We start from the raw sequence: 18,338 nt of genomic DNA on the forward strand, positions 1-18,338 counted from the left end.
TTCAGAAACTGTTCTCCAGGCTTTCATGACTCGGGTCTGGTGGATGGAGGTGTGTGTGTGCGTGTATGTGTGCGTGGCGGTGTGGGTGGTTGGTTGGAACCTTTCGCTGTTTTCCTGGGCAATAACATAAAATGTTGTTGAATTTATATTACTGAGGTTGTACAAAGTAAATGCAATAAAATTGGTTCAAAGTAAGTGTTTTGATTTATATTTGTAAATGTATACTTTTTAACAAGATCAGTTTTACAAAGGAATGGTTGTATGGTCTCAGTTGCCATGCTGTGTTCTCCCACCACATACTATGTTGGCAAGGGGAGGTCGAACAAAGTAATAAATGCAGGGCTGTCAAAAGTCAGGAAACCGTGTTGATAAAAATTTCTTGGTTAAGTATCTTATTCTCTGAATAATTGTACCTAAACAGAACATTAGGATATATGTCAGATTTTCAGTATAAGAAGGGTATAAACTGATAAACAAAAAATTTCATAGCCTTTTTTTGCTCTTATTTGTATAAGAAATTATCTCCCAATTTGGTTTATTAATTTTAAGTGTACAAAAATTTAGTATTGTGGGATGTCGATGAAGGAACCAGTGTCATTTTTTATTGGTAAATGGTGGGTTTCATCAGATAATGGGCATGGCCTTAGACTCTGTCGACTTTTCTCATCTCTGACAAGCTATGTATAATGTCCAGCAGTCAGCTCTTTTGGCTGACTGCTAGCAACCCATGCCCCTTCCATCATACTTAGAACATACTGGAATGTTTTTCACTTCAGGTTACTTGACCTACCATTGATAAAAGCATTATATACAGTGCCATTTCAAAGTATGTGAACCCTTTAGAGATGGTCATTATTTTAGCATAAAATATGTATATAAACTCATAAAATCCTTATCTAAACCCCAATTTGTAATAGGAACTGTCAGAATAAGATCCAAAACAAAACATATAATATATTTTCATTGTTAATTTTACAAAAATACTTTTTTAGTTTGTTTTGCCAACTAAAGAACTCCAACAGTTGAGTGAGTAGATTTGGTAGATTTGCTTGATAGTTGAGATTGTTGTTTTGTTGGAAGACCAATTTCCAGACCACCTTTAGCTCCTTGACTGATTGGCTCCTGATGTTCTGTTAAAAAATATCCTAGTATACCTCAGAATTCATGGTTCCTTTGATGATTTACAGTTGACCAGGTCCAGAAAAGGAGAATAAACCCCCAGATCTTGACATTCCCACCACATGCTTGAAGGTTAGGAAGGTTATTTTGGTGGTAGGCAGTGTTGGTTTTGACAAACATAACAGTTTTGCACAGCCGAGTCTATACTATTTCAGCTTTTTTTATCAACCCAACCAACATAGTTACCTGAAACCAAATCATTATGAAAATCGAAAATAACTAGACCTAGCTGACGGTCATAGTTTTCATCATAGGTACTGTCGGCTATAGCTATTTGCTAGCCATCTAGAGTAGCCTAATTCAATTCTTATTTAATGCGTTACATTTTAAAAAAGTATATGCAAATGGTGTTCCATACACTCGATTTCTGGTTTGCACAGGAACAGAGTATTGGCCACTTGTCACAACAATGCTGGCACTGGCCCATAAATACAGTGGGGAGAACATGTATTTGATACACTGCTGATTTTGCAGGTTTTCCTACTTACAAAGCATGTAAAGGTCTGTAATTTTTTTATCATAGGTACACTTCAACTAAAACCAAAATCCAGAGAATCACATTGTATGATTTTTTATAATATATTTGCATTTTATTGCATAAGTATTTGATCACCTACCAACCAGTATGAATTCAGGCTCTCACAGACCTGTTAGTTTTTCTTTAAGAAGCCCCCCTGTTCTCCACTCATTAGCTGTATTAACTGCACCTGTTTGAACTTGTTACCTGTATAAAAGACGCCTGTCCACACACTCAATCAAACAGACTCCAACCTCTCCACAATGGCCAAGACCAGAGATCTGTGTAAGGACATCAGGGATAAAATTGTAGATCTTCACAAGGCGGGGATGGGCTACAGGACAATAGGCAAGCAGCTTGGTGAAAAGGCAAGAACTGTTGGCGCAATTATTAGAAAATGGAAGAGGTTCAAAATGACGGTCAATCTCCCTCAGTCTGGGACTCCATGCAAGATTTCACCTCGTGAGGCATCAAGTTCAAGTTCATTTATTTATATAGCACATTTAAACAGCCGCTAGACAGACCAAAGTGCTTTACAGAACAAACATATAAAAAATAAAAGCAGCAAAACAACCCATAAACATATAGAGAACATCTAAACTAAGATTAACTTTAAAACAAAGACACAAATGTAAAATAGTAAAAACAGCCCAAGAAAAATCATCAATATGCTAAAGAGAACAGGTATGTTTTAACCAAAGACTTAAAAGCAGAGAGGTTTGGAGCCGTTCTGATCTCTAGAGGGTTGATTTTAGAAAGTCTACTACCTTTTTTTTCCTAATTTAATGTGTTCTTTCACCTTTCACATATTGGAAAAGGGAATTTAGCCTGTCACCTGATACTTATACCCCAGCGAAACAGAATGTCATGCATCATCACTTGAGTTCCCAAAGATTTAAATTAACCTTAAATCTTGATCAAAATACACAATTTACATTTTGCATGCCAATGATTGTGGCATGTATGTTTCTGAATGGTTTTTTTTCTTTGAACAATTTTCAATTAAAGGTTAGATTCGTAGGCGGTAAATTAAGTTGATAAGCAATTGTATTTTTTCACAGACTTTTTTGTTTAGAATTACCTAGAGTGCCAATTATACAAGGGCACTGTACATTCAGAGAATTTGATACCTGGAAGAACAATCAACACACATTTGAGAAGACCTGGCAACCCCTCCAGAATATTAAATTCTATGTTAAAAGGCAAATAAACTCTGGTCCTGGATCAACACATTTCTGATATTCATCCTCTACTAATCAGAACCATATTAAGACCTGGTGACACTGGTTCTAGACTCTAGAGTTCTAACTACCAGTTAGAATAAAAACCACAAACCCTTTTTACCTTCCAGAACCCTAGTTGCTGACCCCTGCAGTGTTACGGTAATGGAGATTTTGTCTGCAATGTCACCTTTGTGTGTGGTTTGGGGCTTTGGTTAAAAATGTAGTAATACCCTGAGTGTATTCCATAAAAAAGAAAATGAAAACTACCCTTGGTTTTGATGACCGTGAACAGAAATCAGATTCCAACTCAGTACTTTATTGGAAGAAACATTTAACAAGCAACTACATTCAATATGTTGACCAATGACGGTTCCTAATGGCATTCAGCTGCAGAGGCTTAGTGTTTGCACATCATGGTGATGCCAGAGTTGGAGATGACCCAAAGATGGCCCAGGTCATAGGTCACATGCTTAATGCGCATGCACATTGGGATTTGTCTCCATCCTGTGCCTTCGGGTTTACTGGCTGAGATGCCGTGTCTGTTAGAAAAATGTGTGGATTTCACATGTTTACAGCTCATCTATTGTTTTTTGAAATATAAAGTCCAGGGCCACACACACACACGCCTCAGGGGATCTTACAGAAGATTAAGCTAAAAGTATGCTTACACTACATTGTATACAGTGGATGTACAAACCCGATTCCAAATAAATTGGGACACTGTACAAATTGTGAGTAAAAAAGGAATGGAATAATTTACAAATCTCATTAACTTATATTTAATTTACAAAAGAATATAGATAATATATCGAATGTTGAAAGTGAGACATTTTGTAATGTCATGCCAAATATTGGCTCATTTTGGATTTCATGAGAGCTACACATTCCAAAAAAGTTGGGACAGGTAGCAATAAGAGGCCGGAAAAGTTAAATGTACAGATAAGGAACAGCTGGAGGACCAATTTGCAACTTATTATGTCAATTGGCAACATGATTGGGTATAAAAAGAGCCTCTCAGAGTGGGAGTGTCTCTCAGAAGTAAAGATGGGCAGAGGATCACCAATTCCCCCAATGCTGCGGCGAAGAATAGTGGAGCAATATCAGAAAGGAGTTTCTCAGAGAAAAAATGCAAAGAGTTTGAAGTTATCCTCATCTACAGTGCATACTATCATCCAAAGATTCAGAGAACCTGGAACAATCTCTGTGCATATGGGTCAAGGCCGGACAACCATACTGGATGCCTGTGATCTTCGGGCCCTCAGACAGCACTGCATCACATACAGGAATTATACTGTAATGGAAATCACAACATGGGCTCTGGAATACTTCCAGAAAACATTGTCGGTGAACACAATTCACTGTGCCATTCGCCGTTGCCGGCTAAAACTCTATAGGACAAAAAAGAAGCCATTTCTAAACAGGATCTAGAAGCGCAGGTGTTTTCTCTGGGCCAAGGATAATTTAAAATGGACTGTGGCAAAGTGGAAACATGTTCTGGACTAAAGAGAACAAGGACAACCCAAGTTGTTATCAGCGCTCAGTTCAGAAGCCTGCATCTGTGATGGTATGGGGTTGCATGAGTGCGTGTGGCACGGGCAGCCTACACATCTGGAAGGGCACCATCAATGCTGACAGTTATATCCAAGTTCTAGAACAACACATGCCCCCATCCAGACGTTGTCTCTTTCAGGGAAGACCTTGCATTTTCCAACATGACAATGCCAGACCACATACTGCATCAAGTACAATATCATGGCTGCATAGAAGAAGGATCCGGGTACTGAAATGGCCAGACTGCAGTCCAGATCTTTCACCCATAGAAAACATTTGGCGCATCATAAAGACGAAGGTGCGGCAAAGAAGACCTAAGACAGTTGAGCAACTAGAAGCCTGTATAAGACAAGAATGGGACAACATTCCTATTCATAAACTTGAGCAACTTGTCTCCTCAGTCCCCAGACATTTGCAGTCTGTTATAAAAAGAAGAGGGGATGCCACACAGTGGTAAACATGGCCTTGTCCCAACTTTTTTGAGATGTGTTGATGCCATGAAATTTAAAATCAACTTATTTTTCCCTTATAGTGATAGATTTTCTCAGTTTAAACATTTGATATATCATCTATGTTGTATACTGAATAAAATATTGAAATTTGAAACTTCCACATCATTGCATTCTGTTTTTATTCACAATTGTACAGTGTCCCAACTTTTTTGGAATCGGTTTGTAAAAAAATAGATATATTTAACTAATGCTCTTATCTAGTGTAAGTAACATCAATGGAAGCATACATAATACATTACAGTGGGGGTGAATGAGAAACCGGAAACAGGAGATGATGCATCTGTTATTGCATAATTGATTGGCATGGATGTGCTTCTTCTAGTAAATTGAAAACTTCCATAAAGGGAAACATAAGTCTTCTATGAAAAGCTATGTCATGTAAAGCTACACGACAAAGCAAAACATTTATTCAAATATATGCAATCACACATCATGTTCATATTAAAAAAACTGTCAACTCTGGCTGCATTTATACCTTATTTGGATCTTTGGCAAAATAGTTGGTGTTAACTGAATATGGATCAGAATCAGTCTGCCTGTGTAAATTTATCCTTTTGAGAAAAAGCATGTATCAATAAGTGACCTGAGTTGAATGCAACCAATGGCATACGTTCAGCCCCTGTTTAACTCCTGCGCATACCAGAGTGGTTTACAAACAAAAAACCAGGCAAGTCTAGATCAGCCGCCCTGCAAAAAAAGGTGTTGGTTGTTGTTGCCCTCCTGAGATTCGAACCCGGGTGAAAGGCTGTGACTTCAACCACTACGCCACAGAACTAAACATTTGCCGGGTGTCAGTATAGCATATATCATATAATTTTGTCACGCATTAACATCACACCAGGTTTGAATATTTAGTTAGACACCAATTACCATTAAATTGAGCAACGTTTCTTAAGTTTACCTCCACCACAAATAGCATCTATGAATATTATGACTTTTGCCACTGGCCATTTTAAAAGCTTATTAGCCATTCGTGAATGACACTGATACAATAACTGCTGTATCAATATAGATGACGAGAACAGACTTTTTCGTCAAATGAAAAAACTAGAGAATCGTGTAGTCAGCAAAGTTTTTGTCTATCCTGAACAAATCCGAAGACATAAATCGAAAATCCACCAGAAATAGTCACAATATAGGCTTCATTTTCATTTTAGGCTCCCTATAACGTAGCTACTGAAGGTTGCAGCCAGTGACGTTTTTGTCTATCCTGAACAAATCCTCTTTTGCCACTGACTGTTGTAACAGCTAATTAGCCATTTGTGAATGACACTAATACATCCATCCATCATCTTCCGCTTATCCGGGGCCGGTTCGCGGGGACAGCAGTCTAGGCAGGGATGCCCAGACTTCCCTCTCCCCAGACACTTCCTCCAGCTCTTCCGGGGGGACACAGAGGCGTTCCCAGGCCAGCCGGGAGACATAGTCCCTCCAGCGTGTCCTAGGTTTTCCCCAGGGTCTCCTCCCGGTGGGACGGGACCGGAACACCTTCCCAGGAAGGCGTTCCGGAGGCATCGGAAACAGATGCCCAAGCCACCTCAGCTGACCCCTCTCGATGTGGAGGAGCAGCGGCTCTACTCTGAGCTCCTCCTGGGTGACCGAGCTTCTCACCCTATCTCTAAGGGATCGCCCAGCAACCCTGCGGAGAAAGCTCATTTCGGCCGCCTGTATCCGGGATCTTGTCCTTTCAGTCATGACCCAAAGCTCATGACCATAGGTGAGAGTAGGAATGTAGATTGACCGGTAAATCGAGGGCTTCGACCTTGAGGCTCAGCACTTTCTTCACCACGACAGACCGATACATCGACCGCATTACTGCAGAAGCTGCATCGATCCGTCTGTCAATCTCCCGTTCCATCCTTCCCTCACTCGTGAACAAGACCCCTAGATACTTAAACTCCTCCACTTGAGGCAGGCACTCTCCACCAACCTGAAGTGGGCAAGCCACCCTTTTCCGACTGAGGACCATGGCCTCGGGTTTGGAGGTACTGATTTTCATCCCCACCGCTTCACACTCGGCTGCAAACCGTCCCAGTGCATGATGAAGGTCCTGGTTTGAAGGGGCCAACACGACAACATCATCCGCAAAGAGCAGAGACGAAATCGTGTGGTCTCCAAACCTGACACCCTCCGGCCACTGGCTGGGCCTAGAAATTCTGTCCATAAAAATTATGAACAGAACCGGTGACAAAGTGCAGCCCTGCCAGAGTCCAATATGCACTGGGAACAAGTCTGACTTTCTGCCGGCAATGCGGACCAAGCTCCTGCTTCGGTCGTACAGGGACCTGACAGCCATTAGCAAAGGACCCAGGACCCATATTCCCGAAGCACTCTCCACAGGATGCCACGAGGGACACAGTCGAATACCTTCTCCAAATCCACAAAACACATGTGGATTGGTTGGGCAAACTCCCATGAACCCTCCAACACCCCGTAGAGGGTATAGAGCTGGTCCAGTGTTCCACGGCCCGGACGAAAACCACACTGTTCCTCCTGAATCCGAGGTTCTACTATCGGCCGTATTCTCCTCTCCAGAACCCTGGCATAGACTTTCCCGGGGAGGCTGAGAAGTGTGATCCCCCTATAGTTGGAACACACCCTCCGGTCCCCCTTCTTAAAAAGAGGGACCACCACCCCGGTCTGCCATCCCAGAGGCACTGTCCCCGACCGCCACGCGATGTTGCACAGGCGTGTCAACCAAGACAGCCCCACAACATCCAGAGACTTGAGGTACTCAGGGCGCATCTCATCCACCCCCGGTGCCTTGCCACCGAGGAGTTTCTTGACCACCTCTGTGACTTCAGCCCGGGTGATGGACGAGTCCACCTCTTAGCCCTCATCCTCTGCTTCCTCAATGGAAGACGTGATGGCGGGATTGAGGAGATCCTCAAAGTACTCCTTCCACCGCCCGACGACATCCCCAGTTGAGGTCAACAGCTGCCCACCTCTACTGTAAACAGCGTTGGTAGGGCACTGTTTCCCTCTCCTGAGGCACCGGATGGTTTGCCAGCGGGAAGGCGGCCCCACATCGCTCCTTCGGGCTAAGCCCGTCACGGAACTTAAAATTATACTCATCATTAAGGGGTTTTGAACTGCTAGTCTGACCCGTCGCCTAGGACCTGTTTGCCTTGGGAGACCCTACCAGGGGCATATAGCCCCAGACAACATAGCTCCTAGGGTCACTCGGGTACTCAAACCCCTCCACCACGTTAAGGTGGTAGTTCATGGAGAGGGACACTGATACAGCATCTATCAATATAAGTGACGATAACTGACTTTTTCGTCAAGTGAAAAGACGAGAGAATCGTGTAGCCAGCAAAGCTTGTGTCTTTCCTGAATAAATCCTAAGGCATAATGTGTTTTGACTGCGATGGGAGTCGAAAGCGAGACCTGTTGTTCTATAGTCTGCATTTCTTTGAAAGGGTATAGGTTATTACACTTACCTGGTATAAACATCCCCTTTCGAGTTAGCTCCAAAGACACTACCATCAGTTCCCACCTCAATCATGGAAAGCTTGCCTTCAATTTGAATCCACCCATTGTTTTGGCAGTCTTGCTTTAGCTGGAACCCAAATCTTGGTTAAGTAACATTAATTAGGCTTAGGATAACTGACACACACAACTCTTTGATTAATTCCCATATCTTACATTCATTATATAGATATTGTCATCGTTGTTGACAGCCCAGCACCCAAAGGGTCCGCAACTGTAGTACTTCACTAATCCTGGCAATGCAGTCCATGGAAGGTGTGTGACTGGACCCTTGTAGCCAACTGTGACACTACTTTCCAGACAGAATGGTGCATCATGCATGTTGGCCCCAACAATAAAAGGGTCACCCCCAGCATCCACCTGTTTCAGAAGGCCTGCAGAAAATCAGACAGACAAGGCAAAAAGCTTACTGCCAAATTATTTACAAGGCATAACGTTAAACTTAAAGAAAATGTAGACTCTTTCAAAACCAGTCATATCTGGACTAATATAACACAGATGCCCTCTGGCTTCATAATTGACCAATGCTCTTCACTTACCTTGAACTTGCACCCAATTGCCAGCCACATACTTGTAAATTGCATATGCCTCATTGACACCCCAGATTCCTGCTGGCCCCACAGTGATGTGTGACAGAGAACCAGGCAGGCGGATCCATTCATCACCTACCAGGTAGTAGGGAATTTGACTTGCGTCGGTAGCAACCACTTGTCCAATTCCTGCATCAATCTGTACCAGATTCTTGATCATTGATATCTGGCATTCCCATGCTATAGAGACACCAAACAAACATGATAACTGGTAATGGGTGCTGGCAAAACAGGTATCCAAATGCTCCGAAACCTTTGCAACACTGCAGTGCCAAAACAGTGTTGAAGCTTGTTTCAAATTGGCCAAGTCACGTGATCTAAGCAAACAAAGTGTTGGTTATGTCATACTGTTTCGATCAGGTTTCGATCACCCTGTCCCTGAAAATAGTCCCTGAAATAAAAGCGAATGCAATGGACAGATTGTTTGATTTAGGAGAGACAGACAGACATTATTATCAGAACGATTCAGTTTATTTGGAGAAAAGGAGGAAGCACAGAAAATAACAACTGTGTGGAAACATTTTCAAGTTGTTGAACCTAGCCTTGTGAAATGCTTGATTTGTGAGTAACAACTGGCTACTACCGTACAACTTTCATACAGAGATTTACGTATAAGCATACGTATAAGCATATGTCTCATATGTGAAAGTCTACAAATACAACATCAGTATTTTATATGGCCTGTACTATTGCCACATATAGGCTGACTTTATAAACAAGTGTCAGTTATCAAAATACGACCCTGTTTCCAAAAAGGTTGGGATGCTATGTGAAATGTAAATAAAAACTGAATGCAATGAAGTGCAAATCATTTAAACCCTGTGTTCAATAGTAAATAGTACCAAGACATCAAACATTTGAAACTGAGACTTATTTCTTGAAAAATATATGCCCACTTTGATGCCAGGAACACGTTTCAGAAAAGTTGGGACGGAGGCAACAAGAGACTAGAAAAGTAGTGTAATGCAAAAAACTAAACCTGGTGGAATACCACACAACTAACTAGGTCAATGGGCAACCGGTCAGTAACATGATTGGGTATTAAAAGATCATTCCAGAAAGGATGGGTCTGTCAGAATGAGGATGGGGAGGTGACAAATAGTGCAACAATTTACAAATAACATTTCTCAACGAAAAATTGTTGTTGAGTTTGGCGATCTAATCATCCATGGTACATAACATTATTTAAAGATTCAGAGAATCCAGAGAAATCTCTGATTGCAAGGGACAAGGCTGAAAACCAATATTGGATGGCTGTGATCTTTGGGCCCTCAGGCGGCACTGCATTAAAAACAGACACACGTTTCTGTAGTGGAAATCACTGCATGGGCTTAGAAACATTTCCAAAAACCATTGTCTGTGAACACAGTTCGTTGGAGAATCCACAAATTCAAGTTAAAACCCGTGAAAAGTAGGAACCATATATAAACAAGATCAAGAACCGCTGATGTCTTCTCTGGGCCCAATCTCATTTAAGATTGACTGAGGCAAAGTGGAAAACTGTCCTGTGGTCTGACGAATCAAAATCAGAAATTATTTTGGGGAATCATGGACATTCAAAAAAACCCTATGCACAAAGGATGAAGAGAAGGAATTACCCTGGAGCCAGGCCCAGAGGGAGGGCTCGCCGGCGAGCGCCTGGTGGCCGGGTTTGCCACAGAGCCCGGTCGGGCATAGCCCGAAAAAGCAACGTGGCACCCCCCTCTCCATCCTATGGGCCCACCACTCATGGGAGGGACCACTGGGGTCGGATGCACTGCCATGGATGGCAGTGAAGGCCAGGGGCCTCGATGGACCAGACCCAGGCGGCAGGGGCTGGTGTGGGAGGAGTTTGGGGTAGCCATGGAGAAGGACTTTCGGTCGGCACCAAGGTGCTTCTGGAAAACCGTCCGCCACCTCAGGATGGGAAAACGGGGAACTATCCAAGCTGTGTACAGTAAGGATGGGACACTGTTGACTTCAACTGAGGAGGTAATTGGGCGATGGAAGGAACACTTTGAGGAACTCCTAAATCCCACTAACATGCCCTCTATAGTGGAGGCAGAGCTGGAGGCTGATGGGGAAGCATTGTCAATCTCCATGGCAGAAGTCACTGAGGTAGTCAAACAACTCCACAAAGGCAAAGCTCCGGAGATTGAATAGATCTGTCCAGAAATGTTTAAAGCTTTGGGTGTGGAGGTGATGTCTTGGATGACACGCCTCTTCAACATTGCGTGGGAGTCGGGGACAGTGCAAAAGGAGTGGCGGACCGGGGTGGTTCAAAGGTACTGGAAAGGAGGATTCGGCAGATAGTCGAACCTCAGATTGAAGAGGAACAATGCAGATTCCGTCCTGGTCGGTTGTCCAGCTCTTTACTCTTGCAAGGATCCTGGAGGGGGCCTGGGAATATGCCCATCCAGTCTACATGTGTTTTGTGGATCTGGAGAAGGCGTATGACCGGGTCCCCCGGGAGATACTGTGGGAAGTGCTGCTTGAGTATGGGGTGAGGAGGTCCCTTCTGAGGGCTATCCAATCCTTGTACGTCCAAAGTGAGAACTGTGTTCGGGTTCTCTGTAGTAAGTCGGACTCGTTCCAGGTGGGGGTGGGCCTCTGCCAGGGCTGCGCTTTGTCACCAATCCTATTTGTAACTTTTATGGACAGTTTATTGAGGCATAGTCGGGGTGAGGAGGGGTTGCAATTCGGTGGTCTGGGGATCTCATCGCTGCTTTTTGCGGATGATGTGGTTCTGATGGCATCATCGGTCTGTGACCTTCAGCACTCACTGAACCGGTTCGCAGCCGAATGCGAAGTGGTTGGGATGAGGATTAACACCTCTAAATCTGAGGCCATGGTTCTCAGCAGGAAACGGATGGAGTGCCTTCTCCGGGTAGGGAATGAGGCGTTACCCTAAGTAAAGGAGTTCAAGTATCTCAGGGTCTTGTTCGCGAGTGAGGGGACAATGGAGCGGGAGATATACCGGAGAATCGGAGCAGCAGGGCCGTATTGCATTCGCTTTACCGCGCCATTGTGACGAAAAGAAAGCTGAGCCGGAAGGCAAAGCTCTCGATATACCAGTCAATTTTCATTCCTACCTTCACCTATGGTCATGAAGGCAGGGTCATGACCGAAAGAACTACATTGCGCGTGCAAGCGGCTGAAATTGGTTTTCTCAGAAGGGTGGCAGGCTTCTCCCTTAGAGATAGGGTGAGAAGCTCAGTCATCCGTGAGGTACTTGGAGTAGAGCTGCTGCTCCTTTGCATCGAAAGGAGCCAGTTGAGGGTAGGGTAGGCCCAGGACTAGGTGGAGAGATTATATTTCAACACTGGCCTGGGAACGCCTCGGGATCCTGCAGTCAGAGCTGGCAAATGTGGCTCGGGAAAGGGAAGTTTGGGGTCCCCTGCTGGAGCTGCTGTCCCTGCAACCCGATACCGGATAAGCGGATGAAGATGAGATGGAGATGAATCATGGACGCTGTGTCCTCCGGACTAAAGAGGAGAGGGACCATCCAGCATGTTATCAGCTCATTGTCTGAAAGACAGCATCTGTGATGGTATGGGGGTGCATTACTGCACATGGCATGGGTGACATGCACATCTGTGAAGGCACAAATAATGCTGAACAATATATACAGGTTTTGGAGGAACATATGCTACCACCCAGAAGACAAAGGCCTTGCTTATTTATTTATTGCTTATTTCAGCAAAACGATGCCAAACCACACTCTGCCCATATTACAGCAGCATGGCTCTGTAGTAAAAGAGACTGCGTGCTAAACTGGCCTGCCTGCAGTCCAAACCTTAATAAATGATTTTAACATCATTGCATTCTGATTTTATTTGCATTTTACCCAGCGTCCCAACATTTTGGAAACAGAGTTGTATAACCCAGCGTCAAACCCCCCTTAATGAAGAACAACATTATGAGTACCGTGACGTCGCCCGGTATGGCGCAGCCGGGGCCCCACCCTGGAGCCAGGCCCGGGGTTGGGGCTCGTATGCGAGCGCCTGGTGGCCGGGCCTTCCCCCATGGGGCCCGGCCGGGCTCAGCCCGAACGGGTGACGTGGGGCCGCCCTCCCGTGGGCTCACCACCCACAGGAGGGACCATAAGGGGCCGGTGCGAAGAGGATCGGGCGGCAGTCGAAGGCAGGGGCCTAGACAACCCGATCTCTGGACACGGAAACTAGCTCTAGGGACGTGGAATGTCACCTTGCTGGCGGGGAAGGAGCCTGAGCTAGTGCGTGAGGTTGAGAGGTTCCGATTAGAGGTAGTCGGGATCACCTCTACGCACGGCTTGGGCTCTGGAACCACACTCCTTGAGAGAGGATGGACTCTTCACCACTCTGGAGTTGCCCATGGTGAGAGGCGGCGGGCTGGTGTGGGTTTGCTTATAGCTCCCCAGCTCTGCCGCCATGTGTTGGAGTTTACCCCGGTGAACGAGAGGGTCGTTTCCCTGCGCCTACGGGTCGGGGATAGGTCTCTCACTGTTGTTTGTGCCTACGGGCCGAACGGCAGTGCAGAGTACCCGACCTTCTTGGAGTCTCTGGGAGGGGTGCTGGAAAGTGCTCCGACTGGGGACTCTATTGTTCTACTGGGGGACTTCAACGCCCACGTGGGCAACGTTAAGTGACACCTGGAGGGGCGTGATTGGGAGGAACGGCCCCCCTGATCTGAACCCGAGTGGTGTTCAGTTATTGGACTTCTGTGCTAGTCACAGTTTGTCCATAACGAACACCATGTTCAAGCATAAGGGTGTCCATCAGTGCACGTGGCACCAGGACACCCTAGGCCGCAGGTCGATGATCGACTTTGTTGTCGTCTCATCTGACCTGCGGCCGTATGTCTTGGACACTCGGGTGAAGAGAGGGGCGGAGCTGTCAACTGATCACCACCTGGTGGTGAGTTGGATCCGATGGCGGGGGAGGAAGCTGGACAGACTCGGCAGGCCCAAGCGTACTGTAAGGGTCTGCTGGGAACGTCTGGCCGAGTCTCCTGTCAGAGAGATCTTTAACTCCCACCTCCGGCAGAGCTTCGACTGGATCCCGAGGGAGGTTGGAGATATTGAGTCCGAGTGGACCATGTTCTCCACCGCCATTGTCGAAGCGGCCGCTCGGAGCTGTGGCCGTAAGGTCTCCGGTGCCTGTCGAGGCGGCAATCCCCGAACCCGGTGGTGGACACCGGAAGTAAGGGATGCCGTCAAGCTGAAGAAGGAGTCCTATCAGGCCTGGTTGGCTTGTGGGACTCCTGACGCAGCTGACGGGTACCGACAGGCCAAGCGGGCTGCAGCCCGGGTGGTTGTGGAGGCAAAAACTCGGGCCTGGGAGGAGTTCGGTGAGGCCATGGAGAAGGACTATCGGCTGGCCTCGAAGAGATTCTGGCAAACCATCCGGCGCCTCAGGAGAGGGAAACAGTGCCCTACCAACGCTGTTTACAGTAGAGGTGGGCAGCTGTTGACCTCAACTGAGGATGTCGTCGGGCGGTGGAAGGAATACTTCGAGGATCTCCTCAATCCCGCTGTCACTTCTTCCATTGAGGAAGCAGAGGATGAGGGCTCAGAGGTGGACTCGTCCATCACCCGGGCTGAAGTCACTGAGGTGGTCAAGAAACTCCTCGGTGGCAAGGCACCGGGGGTGGATGAGATCCGCCCTGAGTACCTCAAGTGTCTGGATGTTGTGGGGCTGTCTTGGTTGACACGCCTGTGCAACATCGCGTGGCGGTCGGGGACAGTGCCTCTGGGATGGCAGACCGGGGTGGTGGTCCCTCTTTTTAAGAAGGGGGACCGGAGGGTGTGTTCCAACTATAGGGGGATCACACTTCTCAGCCTCCCCGGGAAAGTCTATGCCAGGGTACTGGAGAGGAGAATACGGCCGATAGTAGAACCTCGGATTCAGGAGGAACAGTGTGGTTTTCGTCCGGGCCGTGGAACACTGGACCAGCTCTATACCCTCTACGGGGTGTTGGAGGGTTCATGGGAGTTTGCCCAACCAATCCACATGTGTTTTGTGGATTTGGAGAAGGCATTCGACTGTGTCCCTCGCGGCATCTTGTGGAGGGTGCTTGGGGAATATGGGGTCCTGGGTCCTTTGCTAAGGGCTGTCAGGTCCCTGTACAACCGAAGCAGGAGCTTGGTCCGCATTGCCGGCAGTAAGTCAGACTTGTTCCCAGTGCATGTTGGACTCCGGCAGGGCTGCCCTTTGTCACCGGTTCTGTTCGTAATTTTTATGGACAGAATTTCTAGGCGCAGCCAGGGGCCGGAGGGTGTCAGGTTTGGGGACCACACAATTTCGTCTCTGCTTTTTGCAGATGATGTTGTCGTGTTGGCCCCTTCTAACCAGGACCTTCAGCATGCGCTGGGACGGTTTGCAGCCGAGTGTGAAGCGGTGGGGATGAAAATCAGTACCTCCAAATCCGAGGCCATGGTCCTCAGTCGGAAAGGTGTGACTTGCCCGCTTCAGGTTGGTGGAGAGTGCCTGCCTCAAGTGGAGGAGTTTAAGTATCTAGGGGTCTTGTTCACGAGTGAGGGAAGGATGGAACGGGAGATTGACAGACGGATCGGTGCAGCTTCTGCAGTAATGCAGTCGATGTATCGGTCTGTCGTGGTGAAGAAAGAGCTGAGCCGCAAGGCGAAGCTCTCGATTTACCAGTCAATCTACGTTCCTACTCTCACCTATGGTCATGAGCTTTGGGTCATGACCGAAAGGACAAGATCCCGGATACAGGCGGCCGAAATGAGCTTTCTCCGCAGGGTGGCCGGGCGATCCCTTAGAGATAGGGTGAGAAGCTCGGTCACCCGGGAGGAGCTCAGAGTAGAGCCGCTGCTGCTACACATCGAGAGGGGTCAGCTGAGGTGGCTTGGGCATCTTTTTCGGATGCCTCTGGAACGCCTTCCTGGGAAGGTGTTCCGGTCCCGTCCCACCGGGAGGAGACCCCGGGGAAGACCTAGGACACGCTGGAGGGACTATGTCTCCCGGCTGGCCTGGGAACGCCTCGGTGTCCCCCCGGAAGAGCTAGAGGAAGTGTCTGGGGAGAGGGAAGTCTGGGCATCCCTGCTTAGACTGCTGCCCCCGCGACCCGGCCCCGGATAAGCGGAAGAAGATGGTATGGTATGGTATGGAGTTGTATAACCCTATAAATAGGGCTTAAATAGGCAAGCATCAAAGGACATTACTCCTAACATCGTTGATATAATCATGTTGCATCGTTAATGGATATTTCCATATCTGTCTGTGAAAACAGCGCTCGCATGAAAAAGTTGCAAGGCAGATTTTGCAACATTTGCGCGCATATTCCACCGCGCACTGCGCTTAAAATATTACAACACCTTTATTAACATTTTAAGCTAAACATTCGGGATATGTTCAATGAGCAGATACCGCGTCTAGGTCCACTTAACTGTCTATTTATCAATTTACTATTCAGAGTTTAGGCCTATATGCAATTCCAGCGAATTGGGTGTCGACAGATGATATTGGGGGGTCCCGAGATTATTTTTAGAATACATTTTAATAAAAAAGTGCTATTTTTAATGAACCTGAAAATACTGTACAAAATATACTGTACATTAAATGGGAATACAACTAGAATAGGCTAAATATGTAAAATTTTATATTTTTAAATTAACATCGTCGTCAGAGAACGAAAACTGGTTGATTGAGTCATTGCGCGGGTTAATAGCCTATCTACAAGCAGCCACACTTAAACATTTCCGGCTGTGTGCACGCTTTCGTTTATTTGGCAAATAAACAGCCTAAAACATGGATGGCTTATCCTTAGCTCTACAAACGTAAAGACATTACATGACAACAGTCTCTCTCAAACAGCTGATGAAAGCATTCCTTCAGAAATGCAATCAACTTCCAATGAAATAAGGGAAATGAGAAACGCAAGGATAAGGCCCTCCAGCCCGATAAGCCATTCATAAATGTCAAGAGGAATTCATAGTTTGGATTCATAGCTTCATCATTCAATATGTGCATCATCCTCAAAGCGTTCTTTGCTCAGAGGTTCTCCTGTCGTCCGACCCGGAGGACGCGCTGATGAAGCTGTCCAGTGATCGGACTTAAAGGCAATATTTGCCATGATACTTGCTGAATTCTGGATATCAGTTGCACAGGAAAACCCATGACTATCCTAACCAAAGCAGCGATGAATGTTCTGATTCCGTTTGGATCAACCTACTTATGTTAGGCAACATTTTCCACATTGACATAGATTTAAAACAAATGCACATCACTTCTCAACGTGGAGGATGATCTACGAGTTGCCATTTCGAGGATGCAGCGGTTGTGCTCCAAAAAGCTGTTCCACCCATCTCATTAAATTAATAAATTGCTCGATTTCACTTACCAATTAATAAACATAACAGAGAGCTAGATTATACGGGTTCTTTTTAGTTATCTTTATACGATCTAATGAACGTGTCTACGTGTATGGCGTAGTGTGAGGTATTCTGTGCGCGTGCATGTGCTGCAATTTCTGAAACATTTGTTTTTGTAAAAAGTTTTATGAACCCTCGCACTAACACCACTTAGTGGTCTTTTTTTTCTGGGAGTCTTCCAGTTGAATTAAACGTATTTGACCAGCAGATGTCGCCGTCGTGCGATGTTTCGAGTGTCTCGAAACAGTGAATCCTTTTTCGATGCAATTGTTTCAATTGGCTCGAGGTTTCGGAAAGCTTTGTTTCTCCCATCACTTATGATAACTGCACACAGATTAGACAAAATCATTGACATTACTAAGCAACATTGATACATTTTGGTGACATATGATTAAGATTACAGTTACTTACCATGACCGACAACCAGAAGAGAGTAGACCAGAAGGATCACTGCAGTAGCTCTCATGATGTCTTAGTGGGGTTGGGTACCAAAGCTCAATTGTCCCATTGCAGACCTTTGTGCTTTTATAGCCTTGAACACAGCTTCCTGTTACACCTGTTCAACAAGGACAGGTGTAACAGGGTTACATCCAGCCAGAGTTCAGAGCGGTTCCCATAAATTAACTAGTTACATTACTTAGTTACTCTATATTCATGTGTTGGGCACTTATGCCCAGAAGGCAACAACCTTAAACTACATAGTAAACTACACTGCTCCAAAAAATTGCGGGCATATGTGACGGAGAAGACGTCACTGGCTGCTGGCTGCAAATGGTGATATTATCCCACTCACACGGACACCACCCATCCAATCAGTCCAGAACACACAAGTTAGCCTCTGCCTATTACAGAAGTACATTCCTCTCTCTCCTTCGTTCTAGTCCAAATCCAAAATACACACACAGGAGTTCAGTTTGCACA

The 18,338-nt window shown here is 45.9% G+C and overlaps 1 protein-coding gene across 1 annotated transcript; it reads right to left on the reverse strand.

The window, feature by feature from the left end:
• Positions 1-3,214: 3,214 nt before the first annotated feature.
• Positions 3,215-18,000, reverse strand: LOC105008677 (fish-egg lectin). Its single transcript, XM_010868029.4, has 5 exons — positions 17,829-18,000; positions 9,014-9,244; positions 8,631-8,848; positions 8,426-8,544; positions 3,215-3,458 (listed from the first exon to the last, which is right to left on the reverse strand). Exons 1-5 carry the CDS (start codon positions 17,881-17,883, stop codon positions 3,317-3,319), a joined length of 765 nt encoding a protein of 254 aa, XP_010866331.1. The 5' UTR covers positions 17,884-18,000; the 3' UTR covers positions 3,215-3,316.
• Positions 18,001-18,338: the final 338 nt, after the last annotated feature.

This window comes from Esox lucius, chromosome 10 (genome assembly GCF_011004845.1).
Source record: "Esox lucius isolate fEsoLuc1 chromosome 10, fEsoLuc1.pri, whole genome shotgun sequence".
Classification (NCBI taxonomy): Eukaryota; Metazoa; Chordata; class Actinopteri; order Esociformes; family Esocidae; genus Esox; species Esox lucius.

Excerpts from the sequence above, each read along its gene's own strand:
- LOC105008677 (XM_010868029.4), bottom strand. The coding sequence starts at position 17,883 with ATGAGAGCTACTGCAGTGATCCTTCTGGTCTACTCTCTTCTGGTTGTC. Across the intron at positions 8,849-9,013 it reads CAATTGGGTGCAAGTTCAAG|GCCTTCTGAAACAGGTGGAT; the intron begins GTAAGTGAAGAG and ends GATTTTCTGCAG. Across the intron at positions 8,545-8,630 it reads ACAATATCTATATAATGAAT|CTAAAGCAAGACTGCCAAAA; the intron begins GTAAGATATGGG and ends TTTGGGTTCCAG.